The sequence below is a fragment of the Podarcis raffonei genome, chromosome 1, assembly GCF_027172205.1.
Source record: "Podarcis raffonei isolate rPodRaf1 chromosome 1, rPodRaf1.pri, whole genome shotgun sequence".
In the NCBI taxonomy this organism is placed as follows: domain Eukaryota; kingdom Metazoa; phylum Chordata; class Lepidosauria; order Squamata; family Lacertidae; genus Podarcis; species Podarcis raffonei.
Genome location: NC_070602.1, coordinates 81051109 through 81077088, shown reverse-complemented (window position 1 = coordinate 81077088; position 25980 = coordinate 81051109). Strand labels below are relative to the sequence as shown.

Genomic DNA, 25980 nt, shown 5'->3' with positions numbered 1-25980 from the left:
GGGGGGATCCTGCCAAAGAGACCAGGAATTTGATTGTCTGCCTCCCTCCCCCAAGAGTAATATATGGGCTTGCAGAAAATACACTCCCTTATCTCTGCTTGACTCACCAGCCGGCATAATGCCTTATTATTTCCAAACATAGATGCAAACAACACTCTTCATAGCTGGTTGCAATTTTTGCTGCAGAGTTAACAGTATCCTTTGCTGAGATAACATGCCCAGAGCAGTGAGACTGAACCTTCAAGCCTTGCTATGGCAGAGTTCTCTCTTTTGCTTCTTCCCCCACCCACCCCTTTCACATTGTCTAGCTCTAAAAGAGAACTAGAGGTGTTAACAGCCTCATAAGTGACTTTTGCCTAAGCCAGTCTCTTTACAGGCCATAACGGAAGAAACTGCTTGCCGTTGTAACAATCAGTATTTGGATTTGTGGTTTGTTTGTTTTTTTACATTTTTATACTTTACTTGCCCTGTCTTCCTCCTTTCTCCATAGAGGATGCCTCTACTAGCCATATTCAAAGAAAACAGGTTAGTCAGTGCAAAAGTGGCAGGGCCCTCCTGGCTGAAGCCTTGGGGGTCATGCTAGCTCTCAGAACCCTCTGTTGCTTTAACCTATCAGAAGTGCGACCTAAGCCCAGTGGTGCAGAACCTATGCTTTGCATGCAGAAGGATGAGAAGCGAGCTGAGTAGCAGGTGATCAGATTTATAATCCTCCAGCCAGGAATGTTCTCCTAAATGTCTCAGATCTGGAATCTGTTATTAGCAACTGCTCCAAAATAAAGAGATAATACAAAATTTAGGCAATTAAGAACCATCTCTGTCCAGTATTGACCCCTTTCATTTCTCTCCCCTGTCCCTAATACACTGTGGCAGGAACCACCAGAACCAAGCCATTTCTAATAGCTGTATTTTGCAGCATTTCTTCTGCCGCATCAGAGCAGAATGGCACTGTGCTGACATTTTCGAGGGGGAAGGACTAGAGTTCACACCAGTCACTGTCTGTTAGTGTGTGTCACCCAAGCACAGGTAGGCAAGCAGTATTTTGCCATTTTAGCGCTGAATGCAGAGTGAAGGAAGCCATGCTTATGGTCTTAACTGTGACTGAGCTTCTGGTACCTCTCCCTCCATCACAGCCCTTCCACTTCAATGCCAGAAGCCTTGGCCAGGCAGATGATTGCTGTGTATCAGTTCTGTTTTAAACACATTAATGTCTGAGCATTTGAGTCTGTTTTGACAAACCAAGGTGCTAAATTTCTACCTAGCTTTCATTGATTGTCTTTCTGAAATTTTATTACCAGATGGGGAGGGAGGGAGAGGGAGCCTGTGCAAGTCACACAATCAGTTTATTACTGTCTACTGTATTTTGTGAAATTTTTAATGCAATTTTAAAAGCCTGTGGATCTCTATATCTTTGTCGGTTGTGTGTTGTGTTCTATAAACTGTTTTCTAAAGGCACTGAATAAAGGAAAGTATCCTCTTGTTATTTGTTGTTGTTGTTGTTGTTGTTCATTTGCATGGAATTGCAGAGGGCTCTGTCTATGTCCCTGACTCCCATTTGCTCCAGGAGAATGGGGAAAGTGCCTTTTAGGCTGGAAGTGCCAGCGTGGCACTCACAGGCCCACCAGCATGGTATCTGGGGAAAAATCCACGATACACAATAATTTGCTCTTCCTGTTCAGTATCTGTTTGAACTGACTTGGTCTTCCTACACTGAATGTACTCCCAGCACACATTTCAACTTCCCTTCTGAACAGAACAGCATCACAAAGAGCTTTCCATGAGCAAGCGAGTGCCGATTGGGGGGGGGGGGGCACGGCTACACCTTTTTGTAGCCATGCTCCTTTTCATATGGCCACCATTTTATGTTAAGCAGCTACTGTGTGACTACTACCCATGGCCTACAGGTCTAGCAGGATTCGTGGAACTGGCCCCTGGAGGCAAAACCAGATGAAAAGTCCAAGATAGTTTGGAAAGTCATCAGGACTCTGCTAAAGACCGGATCACTCCCACCTTCCTCTCAAATGCCCACTGAGCATACGACTGCGGCCAGTATAAATTATTATGTGACAGTGAAGGTATTTGAAAATCAATCGTCTTTGGTGGGGAAAGTGGACGAGAACCAGAATTTACAAGTCAGAACAAAATGCAAGTGTATACTTTCCAAGGATGATGTTCCTCCAGAGGATCTAAAGTGATTGTTAAAAGCGCATTGTGTTTCCCACTCAGTCCCAAATGGATGAGAGGACGTGAGTTAGCCTTACTCTCAGTCCTGTTTTCTTGAGCATAACTTTGACTTTTAAAAGCCAAATATGAGAAGCTCAGTTTTCTTAGGAGGAAAGCTTCAACAAATATTGCAGTCCATAACTCCCAGCAGAGTATCTTTACTGGTAACAAATTGATTGTTTCATTAAAAGTAAAACTATTGTATTTTATTTTTTTTAAAAAGTACCTGCATCCATCTTGCTTTCTGTTGACTTCTTTTAAAGGCTGAGGGGAAGGCGTGCAGAGTATTATCAGTGTTTAAAACTACATTCATAAAATCACCAGGTGCCAACCATAACACTGGCAAATGTCTCCATAATCTCACCTGGGCTCAGGAGCCTATGCCACACACACGACCAAAACTGGGGGGAAATCCAGTCGTCTGGTTGCGTGCTGCTGATGCACAAGCCCTAAAGTTAAGGAAGGCCTTTTCCTTCCGCAGTGATCTGATACTCTGGAAAGCTGAGATGCTTCTAAGTGCTGATTAACATGGGAGTTCTGTGTGTTACATCCCAGCTGGGAGTATGCAGGTAGGCCAGCTCCTTTTCTTCCCCATCCACCATTTTCTCAGACTTCCAAGTTAGCCAGCTCTGTGCCTCTGTCCTCAACTGGCATGCTGAGTTCCTTGGGTGGTGCTTCCTCTGGAGGTTTCCTGCATCCATTATGCTTCACAGCCACATACACTGATGCAGAAAGATACACCACTGTCAGAAGCGTGAAATAGCTGAAGTAAACGTAGACCTGGAAAAGAGAAAGGGGGAGATACGATGTGTTGAGGCCCTGTGCCTTATTTTCCTCCAAAGCACTAAAAAAATCAGAAATGATCAGCAGCCCACAGAAGCACAGAATAGAGCTAGGAGGGAAACTCTTTAAGGGCAGGAAGAGTCCCATTGGATCAGAGGTCCATCTACTCTAGCGGCCAGCCAGGTGAAAATTCCCCTCAAGCTCCCACATACAGGCATAGCAGCAATTGTCTCCCACTGCTTTCTGTTTGCCAGAACACAGCATCTGAGCTGGGATGTTCTATGTAGCTATCGTAAGTCAAAATTATATCCCATCTCTGACAGCAGGAACTCCACATGATGTGCATCTTTGCAATGACATACATAAAGCTGGAATTCTAGCTAAAAAAGGCACCCTGCTTTTCCTCCAGCCTCATCGATAAAGTCTACCTGAACTAACCCAACCAAATATTTCTCCAACCTGTGCCCGCTACTTCCAGTAAGGAAGATTTAAACACACATGCATATCCTGCTGCCATGCTATTCCAATGCACTGTCATCATTTCTTATCTTGTCACATGAGCAGGTAATTACAAGGCTTTGTTAAGCCCATGACAGCCATGAGCCAGCAATGACAGCCCTTACAGGAACAGATTACATTTGCAGCTTCCTGATCAGCATCTTTAAATATATATATATATATAAGCTCAATTCTTGTAGGATGGATGAAGCTTTTGTTGAGGACAATGTAAGAGAAATCAGCAAATGGCAAGGATTAGTAGCAATTTACATGTTTATTAGGGGGTAGTTCTGTTAACTCAGCAGAACTTTGCTTGGCAACAAGTTCCATTGAAATCATGTGATTTGGCATGTGCTCAGGATCACTGTGTTAAGGCTCTCGCACAAACCTTTCATTTTTTGGAAAGGACAGAACTGAGTGACTGCTAGCCACCCTAGAAACTTACCCAAAGCAAGGGCATACGTCTCTTAACATAAATAAATAAGCAAGATAAAGAACAGAAGTACTATTTTTCTTGGCTTACATGCCTTTTGGTTTTTGCTAGCCCTGCTTCCACTCCAGAACATGATAGGCAATACATAGAATGGGGTCAACAGCCAAAAGTGGTCCAAGCAAGGCAAGAGGATCCACCACAAATAAGTCTCTTTGAGTTCCCACTATGTGGTTCACCAGATTATTCAAAGGACCTCCTTCCATAGGAGGAACCTACAAAGTAAGCCCCAAAGACAGCTAGGACTGGTCAAAAGCCCACTACCGCAAGCCTCAGTGTAACTTGTGCTTCTTACCTGAGGGTGGATTGAGAGACCCAGACCTCTCTTATCTGTTATGATGATAGTGATGGCAGTCTTGAGAACTGTGGCGAGAAAAGTGTTGATTCCAAACACCAGGGCACAGAGCTCTTTGGACAGGGAAGCTGCAATCTGGAAACTTCGGTCAAAGCGAGAGAAAGAGAGGAAGGCAGGTCAGTTCTGCTGGCAAGCACTGAAAAGGGACCAAGGACAAAGGGAGAGTCGCTTTATGGCTCAGGGCAAGGGTGGCCAGCCTGTGGCCATCCAGACAATGAAGGACTACAGCTCCTATGATCCCAGACTACTGGCTATGCTCCCTGGGGCTGATGATAGTTCACAGTCCTGATACTGACAAAAGGTGACATTGCTATGAATTCTTGGCCAAGCCAGTTATCCCTGTGATAACTTTTGCAGTCCCACAGGGAGGGCCACAGGTTCTCCATCCCAGGCCCCAGCCACAGCTGGTATGCTGCAGCATCACCGACAAGGAAGGCACTCGCAAAGATCAATGCATTTTTACTTACAAGCAGAAGATGGCATAGAGATAGGGCTAATGCTGGTTATTTTGTGTTGACCTTAGAAGGCAGCTTGGGAGTGTTTACACCAAGAGGAGAGTTTGGGAAGCTGTAATACCTTTATCACTGATGTTAGTGAAATATCCAATGGTTAAAGCCATACAGTTGCTGGCCTGGAAGAGTGCTAAAGACCGCCTAATCCAGTTCTTTGTATTTAGTTAACCATCCCCACCTTAGCATTTCCAACAAATTAGCTAATATCATTCAGAACATCAGCAGCAATCACCGTAGCTTGTTAACCTAGGCTGAATACTAAAAGCCTCCAACAACATATCTACCCTGGGACCAAAAGGTTATTCTTGGCATCCTTACAAGGGTGGGGGGATATTTATTGGCATTACAATCCCTGCTTTAGCAAAGCAGATACTAGAAAGCTAATCTGGTCTACTATATATTGGGGTATGCATGCAAACCACCCCCACACCTTTTTGCATGTTGAAAAGAGTGAGAATGACGATATATATCCAGGTAACGATGGATATCATAATCTTTATGTTCCTCACCACCAGCGTGGCTAATGGAGGCCTAGTCATCAAGTTGTTCTCACCACTCACATGGCTATAGGCACAAGGAACTGGTAGGAGCCCCTGAAGAGGATGTAAGCCACGTAGCAGAGCCAGATGTTGGCAGTAGTGTTCATCAGCAAAAGGAGGCCTGCCTGGAATGCCGTCACTACACCAATCACAAGCTCTGACCACAGCGTCCAACGGATCTTCACGTAGCCCGCAGCAAAGGAGGTGACGGCACCTGCAAAGACACATACATGTTGTCAAGGTATAGATGAGAGGACCAGGTATGGACAGCAAGGCCTCCACTCTCCAAAGCAGCACTCACAACAAGGGGCACAGCAGAACAGTCATTGTTTGGAAAAACCCAAGGGACAATTTCTACCCCAAATATCCAAGGAGATTATTTTAAGCCCAAGGTAATTGAGGAAGAAATTTCTCTTTGGGCACTTGCCTTTGCTTCCCTGAACACCTTTTGTTTCAGACATTTTTAACCCAACACTTTACACTAGGATACAAACATGCACACAATGACCAAAAAAATAAAAATAAATCCCCAATAATTTCTTGGAATATTTTATGTTCTGGACAGTTTTTTGTTTGTTTGCAGGAATAAAATTGTATACAGCTGAGCAGCTGAAAAATGGGGACATACCATACAAACAACAACAAAAATGTCCTAGAACGGCGGGAAGGGGGGGGGTGGCACTCCAGATGTTGTTGGAATTTGCCCCAGCCAGAAGTTCAAACATCTGGAGGGCTACAGGTTCCCCTGCCCGGCCCTAGAAGGACTATGCAGCAAGTTATTTCTATGTCAGTTCTGCAATGAAAAGTACATGGGGAGAGGAATTTTTGCCCTTCCTAGTTGGATTTAGCAAGCAAGGTTTTGTTTTTTGGACAGATACTGACTGGGATTCAGATTCATAAAGTGCAACTCTCACAGAAGTAGGGGGGAAACTTGTCCTGAGACAAGCCCTTAAAAACGTTTAGTAACCAAGTTGCTCTGGATCCAGCTGTAAAGGTAAGGGGTGGGTCACTTTCAACATAATTTATAGATTTCCTATAATGGGCACCAGCCTTTTGCACCAGAGATGCAATGCATCCAAGTATACACCACAGTTCTAGCATGGTTTTTAGGATGATGCAAATGAAACCACCATTCTGGGTGTGAGAAAAGTGTAAAACTCTTAACAGGATGTTTCAAAACATGCTACCAGCTGGGAAACTGCAGTGTAAAACCCAGAGAGTTGAGAGGCAACTTGGGAAAGCCAGTGCTCTTTCCAAGCACAGCTTCCTTGCTGGCACCAGACTGATCAAGTTCTTAGGTGTAGCCACTACTGCATCTGCTCCCAATGCTCCCTGTTCTGGTTGACGGTGACCCTAAAATCCCTTTTGGCTGGAGATGGCAAATACTGAGCTTATACCCACCTGCATGCAGAGCATGCACATTATCCCTGAGCTTTAGCACACAATAATGCATGCTTGTAGACCAACCTTGCAAGCACCCGGTTGGGGAAGGTTAGTGGAATGGTTGGCCTAGATTCTCCATGCAGGGAGATCCCTGAGGTGCATCACCTGAAGTTGCTTTAAACCCAAGTCATTTTAGCAGAAATTGCCTTTGCATGAATGTACCGAATTTTCTGTGTATACGACTAGGTTTTTTCCTAAAAAAGAATGTCAAAAATTAGGGGGCATCTTATAATCTGAGCCATCTCCCCCCATTTTCTTAAATCTGAGTCCCCAAAAATACGGGACATCTTATACATGGGGGCGTCTTATAGATGGAAAAATACGGTACTTTAGGACCATGGTCTAGGAGACTCTGCTAGGTGCTCTGAATTCATATTTGGGGCATAAAGCAGAGATAGAAAGGGGTGGGGTGGGGTTATAATCAAGCTCAAACGGGAAGTGGGGGAGGATCTACATACCGAGGAGCGTTGAAGCAGCTTCCACAGCTCCGTTGTAGATTTTCCTGTTGTCTCTTGTGGGATATATCTCATTCCACAAAATCTGCACATAATACAGTATTAGGTAGTAGCCAGCAGAATTGAATATCCACCAAAGGGACCAAAGTCTTAACTGCGGCAGCCGTATAAATGCCGCCAGCTCCTTTAACATCCGGAAAAAGACCATGTTCTTCCAGGTGGGGGCCTTGTGCCACGCTGGATCCCCGGCCCCAGCGTTCATTTTGTCCAGCTCAGAGGGCGAGGTGCCATTGCACACAGGCTCACTCCTGTTGAAGAAGAGGCTGCGCTTGGGGCGTTCCAGGAAGAGCGTCAGCAGCAGCCCAAAGGACATGAACCCCAGGGAGATGTAATTCAGGGTCGTGAAGGTGGTGCCCCCCACTGTGACACAGAGCTGCCCCAGCACGGAGCTGGCGAAGACTCCCATGAGGACCGAGGTGCGGGAATAGCTAGCCATGCGCTGGTAGCGCGAAGGGGTGACCAGGGAGAAGATGTACGAGGAGTAGGCCACCCGCGCCGCCATGGTGATGCCGTAGAAGAATTCCATGAACTGCATGGCAAGGATGCTGGTCCCGAAGATCAGCAGCAGCCAGATGGCAATGTGGCTCAGGCTCTGCAGCACCAGCACCGGCTTGTACCGCAGGTAGTCGGTCAACAGGAAGATGGGCACCAAGACAGCCATGTAGGAGTAGGACAGCACAGGTGTGATTTCATTGGTTACCTGCGAGAGAGAAACCAAAGCAATTCCAGTGCCTTCCAACAGCAAACAACAAAACTATGTACACGCTGCCCCTCAAAGCCCCAAGTGATGCCCACCCAAAGCTGGGTTTGAGAATCCCAGATGTTAGGAACAAAGATTCTCATTATACTTGTAGTCAAACAACCTAATCCCTCTTCTCCCTCAACCACTGATTTGGAGCTCTCTTCCCACATTTCTTTTGCTGAGCAAGATGTGCAGAGGCCTTATATGCCACCTCTTAAAGCAACAGCACATGGTAAATCAATGAGGCTTCAACACAACCACCCCAGCGCATACGCAAGAGGCTACTGCAAGAGACAGCAGTCTACATTTTGTGTTGTGTGTGTTCTGCCATAATCCAAGGGTCCACAAGTGCAATATGGCAGAGCCCAATCTCCACAAGCTAAGCCCCCAACGCCACCCAAAGTGATTGCACTGATGGGACCTCCAAAAGCAACCCCACATAGGAAACTTCCTTATATCGAGCCCATCTAGTTCAGTAATTGTCTGCACCAGAGAAGGGCAGCTAATGACAAATGGTCTGGGATTATGGGCGTTCTAGTCCAACAAAACCTAGAGAGCCACAGGTTTTCCCGGTCCTATCAAGAGATGCCAGGGATTGAAACTGGGACCATGCTCTACCACTGAGCTATGGCCCTTGACCCCGGTGCTTGCATATCTACGAAACGAGATTGGCATGATTATTAGGACTATGCTCTAAATCCCATGCCGTACATCTTCCAAATCACTCTTTAAGTGAGAGCATGGAACAGCTGAAGAAATGGTGGCTTTAATCTGCATGCACAGCATTCTGCCATCAGACACAATGTTACATTTTTTAAACTCCAAATTAATACATCCAAACTCTGTCTGGAAAAGCACACTCAATACTTTGTATGCTCTCACTACTAACCTTAGTCAGCAAACCCACATGGAATTCAATGGTTCATCAAGCAGTAAACACTCTGACCTATATTCCGTCTTCCAAAATGCATGACCTGACATTTTACTGTAGTAATAACTTTATGACCGGGTCAGTTTACCAAGCCACCTAGGCGTCCATGGTTCACAGTGAAGTTTCTTTACTTGCTTGCTGAAGGCAGGCAAGGGTGAATTCTCCTAGGTGAATTGTTACTGTTGGCTCAGCCGTTTTTACTGATATATGTAAGCTATTTCTGTGTTGCCCAAGACAGCTTAGAATATTAAGTCAAAGCAGTACAAAAAAACTTTATTAACCATGCAATTAAAATCAATAAATATTTAACTCATAAATACAAAACAAGAGTGACAAATAGCACAGATGCACTACAGCTAAGCCCCTCATTACTGGCACAAGATGCCAGTCACTCCAGCTTGTCTTAGACATTTGGGCTTAAAATGAAATAAATAAAATTTTAAAAAAGAAGGGAGTAGTATAAAAGCCTTGGGGAAGGGAGTTTCTTAAACAGGAGCACACCACGAAAAATTCCCTACCACATGTGCTGCCAGTCTAATTTACCCACTGACACATCTACGAGCTGAGGTCAACAGGAAGGCCCAAGGCAGCTACATATGGGCACAGATGGTCCTTCACGAAACTCTGTTTTAACTAGCCCTTTGAATTGGGCCTGGAAACAAACTGGCAGCCAGTGCAGCTGATATAATACTGAAGCAAAATGTTCTGATTGCTTTATCCCAACTAACATCTGGGCAGCTGGCATTTAGCACTACTTGAAGTTCCCAAACAATCTTCAAAGGAAGCCATACCTAAAAACCATTGCAGTAGTCTAGTTTGGAGGTAACCAGTGCATGGGTAACTGAGGCAAGATTTGTCACACTAAGAGAAGGTCTTTAGCTGCTGTAACAGCCCAAGCTGGTAAGGGCACTCCTAGCCACTGCTGCCTGTCCTTCCACAAATTGATTTGTATAGTGTCTGGACAGACCCCGCAACCTGCAAATTTGGTCCTTTAGAGGGAGTTCAACCTCAGCCAGAATCTGCTGCTAACCTCCTTCTGGATTAACTGGCTTTCCTTAACCATGACTGTTTTTAAATTAGGAGAGGCTCTCACTGCAACCAACTTTGGGAGTCAGAACCCTGCACAATTTTGATCACCTGTTTTCCGGTATGGTTTTGCAGTGCACCGAGAACACTTCACACAGGGCACAGAGCAGGCAAGCATACTAATACAAGCAAAGCACTGTGTGCTAGTTCAAGGGAGGCGAGGTGCTGGTGACACTCAAATCTGCTGAACTGTGCAAAATGTCCTGGGGGCCCCTCGATTTGTGGAAAGGCACCTGCTGATCACAGTCACCTAATTACAAATATTTGGTCTTGCAAAAAGAAAACATCTCGAGCTCCTTCTTTCGTTGGGAGCCCAAAAGCAGACCACCCCCCTTCCAGGTCCCTTGCTAAGGAGGTCAGCTAAGCTTCTTCCAGTCTCTTTTGATTGGAACTTGCTGTTTTCTAGCCATGGAAACAAATCAGCAGGAGGGACTCTGATCCTTGGCCAGAGCTGCCCTGCTAGGACACAGACCAAAAAAATAAATAAAGCTTTCTCCCAGTGAGTGGGGGGAGGTGCGGATGGGAAAGCCTCGTGAACAGGACTCGTGGAAGGTTAAATTCACTTGCCCCATCAGGAGAGACAAAACATTATGATGGATGCCACAAGGAAAATTTGGCACAACCACGCTACCCAGACCATAAAACTGCAGGCATTTGTGTATGCTTTACACATAAATTGCCCATAAATTGGTGTGCCCAGGAGAAAATCCACAAATCCTTAGTTAACACTTGAGCCATCCCGACTGTTTTGCTATATTTCGAAGGCAAATCTGCAATTCTGACCACAGCTCTTCTTTTTAAAGTACAGCGGTACCTCGGGTTAAGTACTTAATTCGTTCCGGAGGTCCGCTCTTAACCTGAAACTATTCTTAACCTGAAGCACCACTTTAACTAATGGGGCCTCCTGCTGCTGCTGCGCCGGCAGAGCACAATTTCTGTTCTCATCCTGAAGCAAATTCTTAACCCGAGGTAGTATTTCTGGGTTAACGGAGTCTGTAACCTGAAGCGTCTGTAACCTGAAGCGTATGTAACCCGAGGTACCACTGTACATGGGCTTGAACTATATCTATTATCTTCATATTGAAATCTGTAAGGCAGCTAGTCCTAGATCCTGAGAGGGCTGCACAGAAATTGTTGGCTTATATAGTCCATTTATTATATTGCACCTTTCTTTCAACGTGGAGATACACAGGGGTGCCAGGTGGCCTGCCACCCAAGCACTTAGCAGACCTTCTTGGAGCCCCCCACTCCAGTGTAACTTTCCATTCTACACAGAAGCCGTTTCAGGGTCAGAAGATGGCAGGCCTGGTTAATGGGTCAAAAGGCAAGCAAGGTCAGGAGAGGAAGACACATCAAACAAAATGAGGAGCAGAACCAACGGGGAAAAGAGACAACTCCACTAAAAAGAAAATGCAAGAAGAGTTAGAAGAGGAACTGGGCAGATAATACGAGTTGGGCAAAGCCGGCACCAGCTATGAATGACTAAGGAGCAGTTGCCCCTCTCCCACCATTTTCAGCCAATGTAAAGGATGAAGATTAAGCCAATTTGAATAACTTGTCTATTTATGGGCAGTTCCTGTTGGGTTTTCTGTTCAATGAGTTTGGGAAATGTGAACACACAGAGGTCACAGGCTGAGCCAATACACAGGGATGAAATCTCTGTTCTAGGGCAATAATTATGGAGATGGTCCTACAATTTTTCCTGCTCTAGGAACTGCTCTGTGTCCACTGGCATGTGCTGGAACCATATTTTTTTACCCTAGTCCAGCAATATGTCTCAAAGTACCACTTCACTGAATTCAACCTGTAGGATAATTTCAGCCTATCACTAGCAAGGCATCAATGCCTTCCCTCAATCTCCTAGTCTTTTAGGCTGGGAGAGGCTTGGAAGGATACACAAAGTTCGAGTGAGAGCCATGGAATAGTCTTCCTTGCTTTCACACCATCCATGCCCCCCCCCCGAGTGGAAAATGGGAGACTCCTTTCAGGCCAGGGTTTATTGCTCCAGTGAACATCAAAAAAAGTTAAGAGATGAGTTGGGGTAAAAAAAAATGAGAGAGAGAAAGTGTGCCTAAGTAAGATAAAAACAAAGATGGAAAGGATTTGCTGAATTAACTAACTGAACTAGAATACAAAAAAGGGAGGTGTGAGGAGGTCAAGGAAATAAGCAAATGAAAGATAAGATATGGAAAGATTGACTTGTTTATAATTGTTTTTATTTTTCTGTATTTTGTATCTTTTGTTTTATTTTTCTTTATTTTTGAATTTTTTTGAAATTTCAATAAATATTTTTTTTTTAAAAAAAGAAAGTGTGCCTAAGTCTGCCCCCCCCCCGTACTTTCAGCATGTAAAGAAACTGCTCACACAGTAATCACCATGTCTATGAGCTTTGGCCCTTCCAAAAGGGCAAAGTTGGAAGGCAGAATTACGTGATCATGTATGTATGCAGGCTTCCTCCCTGTCACCTCTCCCAGCCAGGCCTGTGTGGGATGAGAGCTGCCCCATGTCCCAGAGAAGCATCTGAGGACAGAAAATAGAAATTATTCATTGCTAAAGGGAGAGATAGATGGTTTAAACATAAACCACCAGGAAATTAGGTTAGCAGATCAGAGAGTTAAGTTCAGCAAGGCTGTTGCAATCCCAACTCATATTCTGTAAGGCAGTTCAGAGTTCTCAGAATTGGAGGGGGTGGTGGAATACAGACTTCTCCCCTTAAAGCCAGTAACAGAGACACCCATACAACATTTGTGAAGGGTGCTTTTTTAATTGCTAGATAGAAAAAAAAAAGCAGAAGCGCTGTTGGCTAGTGGGCAGATTAGCCAACTGAAAGCCTTTTTAATTTATTTATTATGTCCAAAACATGAACAAAAAAACCCAAAAAAATTAAAGTTTACAATATGTTTAGAATATTTACTCTTTGAAAAATGTGGGAGGTCACCGGCACAGACATTTTTATATCATTATTTGGAAAGACCAAGGTAAAATAATTGTACTAAAATTTCTACTGTACAAAACAGTTGAAATTGAATGTAGCATTAAATCAAGCAGGGGGAGCGTCAGCCTTCCCCGAATATGATCTGTATTTCCGTATCTGTCATGGCAGTGGGTCTTCCAATGCATTAGGGTTGGCGTCCTCCCATAAGCACCATGGCACTCTCAAAACGCCCTTGGTACCCACCAAGATTCTCACCCTTTTCAGTTTTTCAATTGAGGATTATTTTCAACATGAACGGCACTGAGCGAAAGTGGAAAGCCCTTTGCAGGCCATCTAGACACTTCACCTTCTGACCTAAATGTCCCCAGAATGCCTCTGTGCATGACGTAGGGGGTGTTCGGCATGATTTTTTGTTTGCTTGTGTGCTTTAATTGATTTTTTTTTGGAGGGGGGAAGTGTTTGAGAGATGTTTTGCCCACTTATCATTTGTTTGGGGTATGTGGATTTTGCCTATATTTGCGAGGTGTTGCCTGCTTTTTTTTTGCCTGCTTCGGAGTTTCTGCAGCTGCTTTGCCTATTGTATTTTTTTTGGGGGGGATGCACAAGCTTTGCCCATTTTTCTTCCGTGAAACTGGAACTCTGTGGTGCCAATGGCAATTTATTAAATTTGCAATTGTTTATGTGGGCCTAAGAAGGTTGGGGACCCCTGTATTAGGGCATGATCTGATTTTTAAAATCCCAATGATTTGAATGGAAAAGCTTCAAACATATGTTGAACTCTCTGCTGAAAACTGACGAGACTCAGAAATACTTGCTATTTTTCTTTCGCGCAATAGGATCATTCCTAAGATTATGATTTCAGCATGTGGCTTTTTGTAATATTGAAATCTGTGATTAGATCCATTTGTCGTTTTTAAATGAGACATCAGTAGAAAAAGCAAATACTAAAATGTTTATATCAAATTAATGTTCCAGTACTCAGTTTGATTCCTTGTTAGGCATTTACTACCTGGTAATGTTCAGTTCTTTACTTTGTAAATCACACCCCCAAATCTCCCCTCTCCTCACCACCTCCACAGTCCACACACACCAATTATCCTCCAGCAAAAATGATAGTTCTGACTGTAATTGTAACTGAGTGGAATAAAGTCCCCAGGGTGTATTCATCCTCAAAAGTCACCTGAGGAAGAATGGCAGTGCCCCCATCTCCTTTGAGCAGAAACATATACTTCCTTGCTGTGGAACCCTCTCCCTGAAATTCTGTTCAAGTCACACACACAAGGAGGTTTTGGCTCTATTCATGAGCCCTGGACAGTCCCAATGTTTACTTACTGGAAGTAACAGGTCAACAGTGCTTCACTATCTCAGAGAGAAGCTTCAGTTAACAACCCTGCACCGTAGCCTGTTACTTCCAGATAAGGAGCAAATGTTTGCATGTCTTGAAAGATTGAGGTTTTATTGACAGATCAAGGCTACCAACCAAGGGATCAAGCCAGAGAATTGGGGCAGTTCAGAGGTACTGCCAAATGGTAGCTTGCCCTATTGTGAATGAGGACCCAGGAGTCTTGTGCTAACATACTCCCTCCTCCTCCCCCAGTTCTGCATGGTGATCCCCTGCCTCCTACTCTGGTTCAGAGCATACAGTAGTTTGGACCATTTAGTCCAAAAACTCATCTATGGTATGAGCTCGCCCTGGGATTGAAAACCAGTTTTGCCAGGTGGGATTAAATGGCTCTGCTCAAACCAGGAAAAAGAGGCAGGGAATTGCCATGAATGGGATCGGGGAGTGCTAGAGTTCCTAACTGCTCCATCAGTGTCAAAAACATGGTTTGGTGTGGTGTCCAAAGCAAGTCAATGAGAGCTGGATAAGATGTGCAAGAGATTTCACTAGATTTATGAGAATCAGGGCCATCCACGTGCCCTGCAATTTATACCACTTCACTGCCCTCCTCCTTTTCATTACTGCTGCACTCTTCCAAGATGCCCTCTGTCTCCTGGCAGAGAGCACCACTTGTTGCTGAAACTACTAGAGAATAGCCAGGAGCAGATTGTGGAAGAAATGGGGGCCATGGTTGAAATGGAAGTTGCCGAGTAATTCCTTAGTTGCAGTTAGGGGCAAAGATACACTCTGATGCCATCTGCCAGCAGGAAGGAATGCTGTGTCCCATTTCCCATAGGTACCCAGCCCCCCAAAAGTGCTAGATCCAAAGCAAAGAAAACAACTAAGGATGGATGGAATGAACGGGAAAAGGAACAACAAAGGGGGAATCTTAAAACAATGCAGCATTTTAAGAAAGGAAGAAAGAAAAAAAAGAAAGAGAGAGAGAGAGAGAGAGAGAGAGAGAGTGCGCGCCCAGTGCATTTCAACATGTTGCTTCCTTCCTGGGCAAAAAGATCTTACATTGCTACAACAGTTCACAGTGAACAGACAATTCAGATGCTTACTTAGCTAACCCAGCTGAACAATTCGCTTACAAACTCAAACTGTTAAACAGGCAACAGGTAGGCAGGCAACAGGATGAAGTTCTTTTTGGTTGCATTTAATTAAAAAAAAAAAGCACATTGGTACCCTGCAGCACTGTGATCAAACGATAAAACACTTTCCCAGTGATTTTCATTACTTTATTAACTACATGAAGCACAATCCATTTCCCATCGGGCATGCAATGCTGCATGGCAAGGGCTGCACACGCTGGCACTGGCTCAGCACAAGCCTCTTCTCTCACTACCCTTTGTGTCCAGAATCACAGAATTATGGCACTGGAAAGGACCGTGAAGGTTACTTTGTCGGACACTCTACTAAGCGTAGGCTCTACAATGCAGGATGCAGCCTCAACATCCCTGAGCTGGTCATCCAGCCTCTGCTTAAAAACCTCAAGCAAACGAGAGTCCACCATCTCCCAAGCCAGTCTGTGCTGCTGATAGCTCAGGGCTTATCCACACTTACCTTTTGTTGTTTTGCCCCAAGCTTTCCCTGCAAAAACCTGCTCTTTAAAGCTGAATTGGAGCAAACGTCTATTTGGGTTTTCCTCCAATTGCTGTTTGCTCCAATAGAGCTTTAAAGAGCAGGTTTCCATGGGCAAAGCTACAAAGAAGGAAAAAAGTGCTCTGACACAGAGCTTTAAATCACAGGCTGTGGCTGGAAAGAGCTGGGGAAAGGTAAATGTGGATAAGCCCTCATGTTTGGACGTGTCTCCTAATGTGTAGCTGCACGGCAGGAGGCCTATGCCCACCTATCTTCTGCACATCCCAGCCATCCCTCTCCTCCCCATGGGCCACTCACTGATCCACTTCCACCTCTCAATTTTCCCACCAGCACACACAGAAGGATATGGGGATGGAGAAGCAGCCATCCCTAGCCTACTGCCCCAGACCAGGAGCTACTTGGGAAAACTTGCTCCGTTCACGCGTCAGGGCTCCCTTTGGCCTTCTGCATCTCTCCCCTGAGCTCACCTCTTCCTTTGTGAAGTTCTTCTCCGACCCCAACAGGTAAGGTGTGATGAAGCTCTCTCCAGGTCTGATCTGGTTCATGAAGCCATAGAAACAGAGGTAGAACACAAGGAGCTTCCATCGTGGGTCCGGGGGTGGGTCCGGGGGTTGCTTTTCGGGGTTTTCGGCCTCAGCAGACATGGCTCACCCACGTTGTCTCAATCAGTTGTAGGAGAGAGGAGCTCTTTTCACAGCATCCCTGTCCCTTGGCCACAGAAAAGCCTCCAGCATGCATAGGTGTGTCTGCAGAAAAAGGAGAGTTTGGCACCATGTCAAATTTCCTAGTTGGAACACTGCAAACTAATACCCCCATCATCTGGCTAGGAATTTAGTTAATTTTGTAGCTACAAATCTAAGAGAACAAACAACACTCTGGTTCCTGCCCCCCTGCTGCCACTGCAATGCCTTTTAAGTCCCCTTCCACATGGTGCCTGTGACCATTTCAACTGAATGCTTGAAGGCTGCCAGATCAGAACTTCAAAAAACCAAGAAATGCTGAAACAGAGTTTATTCAGCTGGACTGATACATTTGGAAGCAATGAATGGTAAATACTGGCATCATTGTTTTCTACTCTTTTACTCCAAGCAGCTTAGAACAGAGGTTTCTTTAAGGCTCACAACAGCCCTGCGAGGTAGGTGGGCTGAGAAACACCCAAGGACACCTTGGTCACATCGTAACTGAGCAAGTATAAGAACCAAGTTTGCCAGCCATACAAATCTAACACTGCCGCTGCTGTAACTCACAGGCTCTGAATAAGGAATAAGTGGCAATAACAGTGGTTAATACTTATGATTAACTACTGACCAGGTTAGACTGGAATGCATCATACATGAAATTACTTTTCAAGACCAACTGGGTTTTTCAGCTGGTTCAAGTGGTTGTGAAGAGGCTCTGAACGGGGGGCTTCAGTGCAATGAAACATGGCTGGCCGTGCAAGCATTTGATACATGACTGGAATTCATTCAGCAGTGTGGAAATGAATGGTCTTATGTATGTGTTTTATGGCCTCATTCTGTTTTGGTTGTTTTCCTGAATTACTGTTACCCACCCTGAGATACAGTATAAAGGCCAGATAAAGTGTATGTGTATAGATATATATAGATATATATGAGCATATTATGCCGGAACTGTAAGAGAGACCTGAAAACCATGGACAGCCATCATCAGACAAGGAAGACAATGCAACTGAGCTGGATGGACCGATGGTCTGATTGAGTATAAGGCAGCTTCCAATGTTCCCACAATTTGCACTGAACCAAACTGGCCAAAGTGCTGGTTTGGGGCAGCCCATAAATGCCTGGGGCCAGCCTATCCACAAGTCCAGCATCTCTCATATGTGCACATTCAATCATTTAGACTAACATAAGACACCCTTCTTTAAGTTGTTCTCTCTGCAACAACTCCATACACCCCCCCCCCGCCCAGTGAACAATCATCAACGAAGCAGATGGAAGTACCAGAGACGGGACCTTCTTCCTGGTGGCGCAACACCTTTGGAACACGCTCTCCAGAGATGCCTGCCTGGTGTCTAATCGGTATCACTCACTCTGGTGGAGTTGCTGCTATTCTCCTACACTTCTTCAGGAGAATTTCTTCTGCTGTTTTAGGGTGGGGTTGTTGTTGTAGTTTTACAATATTTGATGCTTTTCTTCCTCCAATTGTAATATGGATATGGTCCTTATTTACAGTTGCCAAACACTCAACAACTTTGGGCAAAAAAACAACAACAACACAACTTTTCTGTCCGGATTTTCACTTTTTGAAATATGGCAACCCTACCTTATTTGCAAGCTGGCTTTCACCAGTAAAATGGGGGAAATGGGACATAAAAAACTTAAATAAATAATATTTGCTAGTTTCTACTAGCAACCCCCCCCCCAACATCACATTCAGGCTGTTTTAACATCCTTATTATTCAAAGGATACTGAACTTCTATGACAGCTGTTGTGTTCTGAAACACTATGCTGAGAAAAATCTGGCCCACAGGCCCACTGGTTATAGGCAACCCCCTATAATTGCTCAGCTGGTATTACCTCCTCTTGGCTTTCAGGATCAACAGGTTCACATTCAGCTCATTAAACATTCAATTTTCAATCTTTAGTTTCTTATAATGTACTAATTTTTGACAGTTATTGCCTTCCAAAGCAACTTACATCAATTAAAGAAATGAAAGATCAGCCTTACAAACTAAACAATCAAATGAGCAAAGGGAAATGGAAGGAAGAAAGATAGGGAGAGGAAGGGGGAGAGGGAGAGGGAGGGGGAGAGGGAGAGGGAGAGGGAGGGGGAGAGGGAGAGGGAGAGGGAGAGGGAGAGGGAGAGGGAGAGGGAGAGGGAGAGAGAGATCTCCTTTCTATCGGCCACAATAAAGTCGTGAGCTAGAAGTGGGCATTTGGATCCAGCTCTCAATCCCAGGATGACATTCCCCTGCAGGAGTTCTTGCCTTCATAGCAACTGGTGGCTCTTGCGCCTCTGACCAATAGATGGGTCGCAGGTATCCTTTACCCTTGCAAGGCAACTAGCATTTGTAGCAAAGGCTCTTTCTGCCAGGGAGGCAAGGGGAAAAACCTACTGCAGCTGCTCCTTCCTTGGCCAGCAAGCAGATGGTGCCAGGCTGGTCTCCCCCTCACTGTGATGTTCTTCCTGGGAGCAGGGTGGGCAAGTCCCAGTGGAACTTGGTCACCCACTGATTAATGCAATGGGTGGAATTAAATGTCATGCTAATGTGATTGTCCAAGCATCTCCCTTCTCTCTCTCTCCACCCCTGCTAGCTGACCCTCCTGAGCAGTTTTTGGTGGTGGGCAGGCCGCTCAGGTGCCAAGGGAGGCAGGAGCAGCTGCCCAGAGGACTTCCAAGGAGAGGGGAGAGGAGAAGAGGCTGAGGGAAGACTCCCAAGGGAGGGTGTTCGGAAAAAGGTTGAGAGGCTGCCAGCTCTGCAGGCAAGGGGTGACATAACTGGGCTCCACAGGAGTGTCGCAGAAAGAAGGTAGTTGGCCAAGGGAGAGGTAGACTCAAAATGGTTGAAAACTTATGATTCAGGGTACCATCCAAGTATGTCCAATTTCTGCAACTCCATTTGAAAACTCTCAGAGCTATACACTCTGCTAAGCCATGCATTTTTCTGGACCCTCTCTCCACCCCATTTGACAGCCAGGTTTTTCTGCTCTGTCAACAGGTCATACAGAGGAAACATCTCTTTCTGTTTGGACAGCGTTATAGTGGATTAGGGCAATCTTACAGGTGAGCAAGCAGAACACCACACTGCTCTGTAGGAGGTGAACTAGCTGATAATCCCCTTCCCTCCAAGAGACAAAACACACTTTGGACCTTTCAGGTTTGACTTTCTAGAGGTGTACAGTGTTGCCACTGGAACAGCAGATGTGTATGAAATTTGTGTAAGGGGGGGAATATGTGACACTTTGGATCCTGACCAAAGTAGCTGGTGGCAGATGTGTTGTTTGTACTGGTATTATAGAAACCATTTTTGGTACATTTTGAAGACTTAAATTCTCTCTTCTTAACACCATCAAAATGGAACCAGTCATTAGTGATTTTTAAAAAATGTATACTGCCCTTCATCCAAAGATCACAGGGCCGTTCACAACAGAAAAATACAAAACGAGAATGCAAAATATATTAACAAACCAAACCACCACCACCCCAAAGCAAATTTAAAAAGCCATAGAATGTTAATCTAATCAGCCAAATGCCTGGTAGAAGAGAAACATTTGCCTGGAACCTAAAGATATGTAATGAAGGTTGCATGTGAGTCTCCCAGGGGAGAGCATTCTACAATATATCGTGTTATTTTAGATCATCTTATTTTTACTGCTGGTAACTCAGACCAGCTGAATTTTATCTCACTGTTGCTGTGTGTATTTGGCCAAAAGCACATTTTAAAAGTTGTCATCTTGATTTAGAATTTCAATCAAGCACACAAATCAATCTGGCTTACCTGACCCAACATGCCTTCCCCCACTTATGAATGCAAACAAACCCCACTGCAGCCAAGCACAGACAACCAACCACACCCTGGGCCCCCAATCCCTCTCACGACCAAGGAAATGCAACAAGTGAATAGAAGGAGAACCTATCCAGTTGACTCTGACACAAAACCCCACACGCACACTGTACAAAATATAAATTTCACCGCCACCACCCCTCTCCCCACTCTCTTTCTCTTGACCTTATACTGTACTCAACACTAATGTCTCATAACAAATATAAACGATCTGTAGAAAAGACTGCACAACCTGAAAAAGAGAGACAAGGCTTGGTTTACTTTTGTAAACCAAGAAAATCTTTAATAAAACATTTTTAAAAAGAAAAATAGAAACTCAATCAAGCCTTACTTCGTCAGATTGTGTCAGTATCACCTGTATTACACTTGCTTCCCATTCTTTCTCCAAGGAGTTCAGAGACAGTATCTGTGCATGAAAATACACCACAACTAAGCCTTTTTTATCTTCTATAAAATAACTATAAATAGAGTGCCATGCTGCTGCTGACAACACCTCCTTTCTTATTCTCTAATACAGGCCTGAAAATTAAACTTAACCAACTCACCTGTAGCAAAAAAATAAATAAAATCAACTGCCTCCAGTTGACCCCCACAGGGTTGCTTGGGGGAGGGGAAGTGTGTTGATACTTTTATTCTCTTCCAGGCTATTTGTGAGCTAGTAACTTTTGTGGGTTTATATGTAATGCTGCTTGAATCCCAATCTGGATTGTGCATATACCCTAGGTCTACCACTGCCCCAGACCTTATAATGCTCCCTGAATACTAAGTTGTGAGCCTGTTTTATGAAACAAACAAATGTGCGCACACACCATCAATATCTTACATACAGAGATGTAATAGCCAAGAAAGCCAGGAGGTTCCCAATTTGGTAGCGTATGTGTCCAAGTGATAAGACGCTGTCTTTTAAAAAAATTAAGCACTACATGTTAGAACGCTGACACAACGCAATGTAGTAAACATGTCATACTAGCATGGTGTTTGAGAGGGCATTTACAGTATTGTCTCAATTTAAGCTGCAACCCTATGCATACTCGCCCACAAGCAAGTCCAAATGAACATAGTGGGATGTATTTCTGACTAAACGCACAAACAACTGCATTGCTAATAAAGTTTCATGGTAGGGCACTTGCTGAGTCTCCAGCAGCTAGTAAAAACGGCATTAAAAACTGACAAAAGAAAACCAAAATATTAAATAAAAGTGATACTCCAATAAGGCACATTTTACAATTAAATTAAAAATAAAACACAACTCCACAGAAACTTAAAATATCTATATTTTATTGGGCCAACTTCTACTGGTCACAGTGTAAGCTTGTGAATTTCAGTAAACCCTTCTGTAAAGGAAGATAGCAAGGTGTTACCTTATTTGATCTTTGAAACACCGGGGAGTAAAGTCTGCAGAGTCATGCCATTGCATGCTCATTTGAGTCATCACTTTCAATAAGCAACTATTTAAAAAACAACACCACCACTGCGACACATGCATAGTCCTGAAATAAAATGAAATGAAAAAAACTACCATTCTTGATCAAAGGTTATTAAAGGTTTGAGCATTATCATTCCTACAACTTAATAAAAGGAATAGTGCACGCATACCATAATAACGTTTTATTTTACAATTAGGTGGGACAAGCCTATTGTTCTGCTATACTGACAACTGCTATGGCATGGCTATGCCAACTGCTACTGGTTATAGTGTAAGATTGTGAATTTCAGTAAACCCTTCCCCCCCCCCATGGCTCCTCTCTTAAATCAGCTATGTTGGTTGCCTATTTGTTCCTGGGTCAAATTCAAAGTGCTGGATGTAACATACGGTAAATGGTTTTACTGAAAATACCATACTCTGCCATCCATTTAGGCCTGAATAAAAAACTTTCCTGTGTATCTCACCACCACTCCCTGCTCCAGGAGATCAATTTTATCTGCCACCAGTTGCTTTTCCATTCTCATTTGAAAATACCTTGACCCAGCTACTATGTGGTTTTGTTTTGCTCCTTCTGGATTTTTTCCCTATAGGTTTTTTGTTTTGTTTTAATGGTTTCTTTCATCTGCCCCCCCACCCCCACCCCACTTTTTTTCAGTTATATCTATAAAGATACTTCATGAATTCCCTTCTAAAATTAAGTTTCTCAACTCCTGCTAACATTTTTGTAATCCTAACCCCACATAAACTGGCTGGGAGAAGTTGAGGTGCACCACCTCCCCCACCCCCAAAAAACCCTGACCAAAAGCAGCTAGGTTGCAGTTTCATCTCACACAGGAGGTACACCAACATATTCTTATAAATTTTGGGGGGGCCAAGACTCACCTAAAATACATGGATTCAATAAAGGGTTAGATATATTTGGGCATATATAGGGTGTCCTAAAGACACCACAGTCTCCACTGTGTCTCACTGCCCAAAAGGAAACACATACCCAGGTAAGAGTGCCTGGTACCCCTGGAATCTCGTCTTGCTTGGAGATTGGGGTGACATGTAACAGAATCTACCTGGTTAGCATTGCTCTGCCTGAGATTTTCTGAATGTATTCTATGATGTAGTTTAAGCAGCTGTAATATTACATTCAGCTCTCAACCAAATATGTAAAGAAAGCCAGCCAGCTAGTCACATGTGGTTTATTGCGCAGCTTATTCCCTTGGAATGTTATAAACACTAATGCAGTAGACGTCTGCTCCACTACCAGGTCATGAGAAATACAGCAGTTAACCCTACTAATATTTACATACAATTGCTTGTGCGCACCCACATTTTCTTCAGGAGAGGGGGAATGTACATTGTACTTGCCACTTACAATTAAAGGCCAAGATTCAGAGAGCTGGATTTCCAAAAGTCATGTCGCCCAACCCTCTCAATGTAGAAAATCCCATGCTAGAGCATCCCTAATAGGTGGTCAACCAGCCTCAGATGAAAAACCTCTAGGAGAGTTCTCTGTTTTGGGGCCAATGAACAGGGTTTTTAAAATTTAGCTTTGGGAGTTGTAGTTGTATGGGAGTGCCAACTGCAGGGGGGGGGTCCAGTCTGACCAAATATATCACCATCTACATTACTTTATAACAATTACTGTCAAAAAAAGCATAGGTCTGGAGGACTAACATAATGATCTGTAGGCTCATCAGGAGAACATCAGTATTGTATTCCACAGCTGCAATCATTAAAAATGAGCCCCCCTCCCCACTTAACAGCAGAGTTTGGTATATATTACTATGCGTTACAGATCTTCCATAGTTTAAAGCTGCCATCCTAAAAACCAGGAAGCCTATTTGTGAGCACAATAGGATTTACTTCTAAGAATTGTTAGGATTGCACTGTAAACAAGCACCGTTTCAGGATATATTTACCACTAACACCTTCTTGTTTAGAAAGACTTTACCACTAAAACCTTCCTGTTTAGAAATGCTTTGGGAGCATGAATTGTGCGTGTGTGTTTTGCCTTTAACTTGTTGCAAGGAATTGTTTCCACAGGTGGAAGGCAGCCAGTTACTTTAATTGCTGCTTCATATCTGCTTTTCTATTCTGAGATTTTCGTAATCTCGTTCTCCTGTGTTTACTTTCATCTTGTCATAAGCCACCTTCAGCTTTTTCAGAGGAAAGGAGCGGCTGGCATACACGTTTTAAAGGCATGCATACATTAACTTAAAAAAAAAATCACCCCCTCAAACGCGCGGCGAGGTGTGGCCGCGACAAGTTTTACTACCCCATACACGGCTTCCCAGGTGTCAAAACATACATTTGCCACAGGAGCAACGTGGACGAGACACCTGACCTATGCTCCTTTGTACAGAGGATCAAAAACTGCAACAAGCGTGGGAGCAACAAGTTCCCCTTCTCTTTCCAGGACCAGCCTAGTTAGGGAGCATGGGGGTTTTGCGTTTTTTGCAGGATAGAGCCCTTGGTGACCCTGCATCTCCCAGGTGGCATCCCAAACATTTCCCTCTGGCTAACCAGGCTGGTCCCTGCGCCCGCCCCAGGCCCCCCGCCCCCTGCTCTCCCGGCCCCTTCTCCTACCTTTTGCCTCTTGCTCTCCCAATGCACGGATTCAGGCGCCTCGCGAGCAGCACCTCGCCGCCATCCGCTCCCTGAGCAGCGCGCGACCCTCACAGCGCCGCGCGGGGAAAGCGCTCTGCAGGCGCCTCCCGGAGCAGAGCAGAGCCCTCCCCCAGGCGCCAGCGGCCTCTCGCACGTGGAGAGAGGCGAGGCGGGGAGGGACCGGTGCCTACTGGGGACTGTAGTTCTGACGAGGCCCCGGCGGGGGGCAAGGCACGGCGGAACTACAGCGCCCACAATGCAAGGAGGGCGGAAGATGCTCCCGCAGATAAGCAACAACGCGCCAAGGAAGCCACGCGCTCGCCTGCTTCCGTTTGCAAAAATCAAACCCAACCCGGTCAAGTCGCCCGACTTGGGGTTACTGTTTTCTTCACCGGGAACGACATTAAAATATGAGCGACCAGGAAAACTTTTCGCAGTGTCTGCCAGCAACTAGCGGGTTTTGAGCTTGCAACGCGATGCTTAGCCCGAAGTGGCGTGGGAAGCGATGGGTCTCGCTTGGAAATCCCGCTCATTGCTGGTGGGTCCGGGCTGACACCTGCTGCGGAATACGGTTGCTCCTCCTTCGCCTTTAATGACTGCAGAAGCGGAAGTTTCCTCCGGTGTCGCTCGCACGGTCGCAGCTGCTGCAATTCCCTCGCCTGTCGAGGGCGCGGGAGCCCCATCTCCTTTGCCCTTAGGCAACCCTTATTCCCGGGGGTTATCTGTCCCTCAGCTCCTGGTGCAATCCTATGCCCTCTTACTGAGGCCGCGCAAATCCCCAGAGGTTGCTTGGCGCTCTTAGGGACACACGACGCTGCCTTACACAAACGTCATCTAGCTTCGCGTAAATTATAAATTGCTGAGGGATCTGGTGGAGCACGGAATGGTTTTTTTGGCCCGCTGTAGCAATTGTATATGCTGTTAAATATTGTATATCGCTTTCTTTCTTTCTTCTGCATCTCTATTTTGCCTCTCACAAGCCGAATCCCACACAGTTCAAACTGAAATGCAACGCAAGAAGCCACGAAACGCAATTAAAAATCAATGTGGGTACTTAATGCGCGGCCTCCTGTCAATTTCAATCACAATTCCACGGGCGGTTCGCGGACCACCTGAATGAAGCAGGCCGCGGCTTGGGAAGCCTTAGTCTGCCTGCGCTATCTGGTTCCCTCAGAGTTTCAGGCGGGCTGAGGTCAAGTCCTCCATCCCTGCTCATCTCTCTTCAGTTATTAGCTACAAAATTTATATGTCGAAGGAGAGAATATGTTGTGTCTGGAACTGTCAGCTTTGCTAGGAATATCCGACCGGTTGGAAGGGAAGCCCTTCACATATCACGAGGTTTCCCCACATGAGCCTGTGCTGCTGAGGTCGTTGGACGGCTCCATCCCGCTA

At 44.9% G+C, this 25980-nt stretch overlaps 1 protein-coding gene across 1 annotated transcript; it reads right to left on the bottom strand.

Moving 5' to 3' along the window:
- Positions 1-2362: 2362 nt before the first annotated feature.
- SLC19A1 (solute carrier family 19 member 1) lies at positions 2363-24773 on the bottom strand. The gene is made up of 6 exons (XM_053397573.1): positions 24568-24773; positions 16503-16781; positions 7299-8055; positions 5419-5611; positions 4287-4428; positions 2363-3000 (listed from the first exon to the last, which is right to left on the bottom strand). Exons 2-6 carry the CDS (start codon positions 16677-16679, stop codon positions 2827-2829), a joined length of 1443 nt encoding a protein of 480 aa, XP_053253548.1. The 5' UTR covers positions 16680-16781; positions 24568-24773; the 3' UTR covers positions 2363-2826.
- Positions 24774-25980: the final 1207 nt, after the last annotated feature.

Excerpts from the sequence above, each read along its gene's own strand:
- SLC19A1 (XM_053397573.1), bottom strand. The coding sequence starts at position 16,679 with ATGTCTGCTGAGGCCGAAAACCCCGAAAAGCAACCCCCGGACCCACCC. Across the intron at positions 4,429-5,418 it reads TTCCTTGTGCCTATAGCCAT|TTTCCAGATTGCAGCTTCCC; the intron begins GTGAGTGGTGAG and ends CTTTGACCGAAG. Across the intron at positions 3,001-4,286 it reads GTCTCTCAATCCACCCTCAG|GTCTACGTTTACTTCAGCTA; the intron begins GTAAGAAGCACA and ends TCTCTTTTCCAG.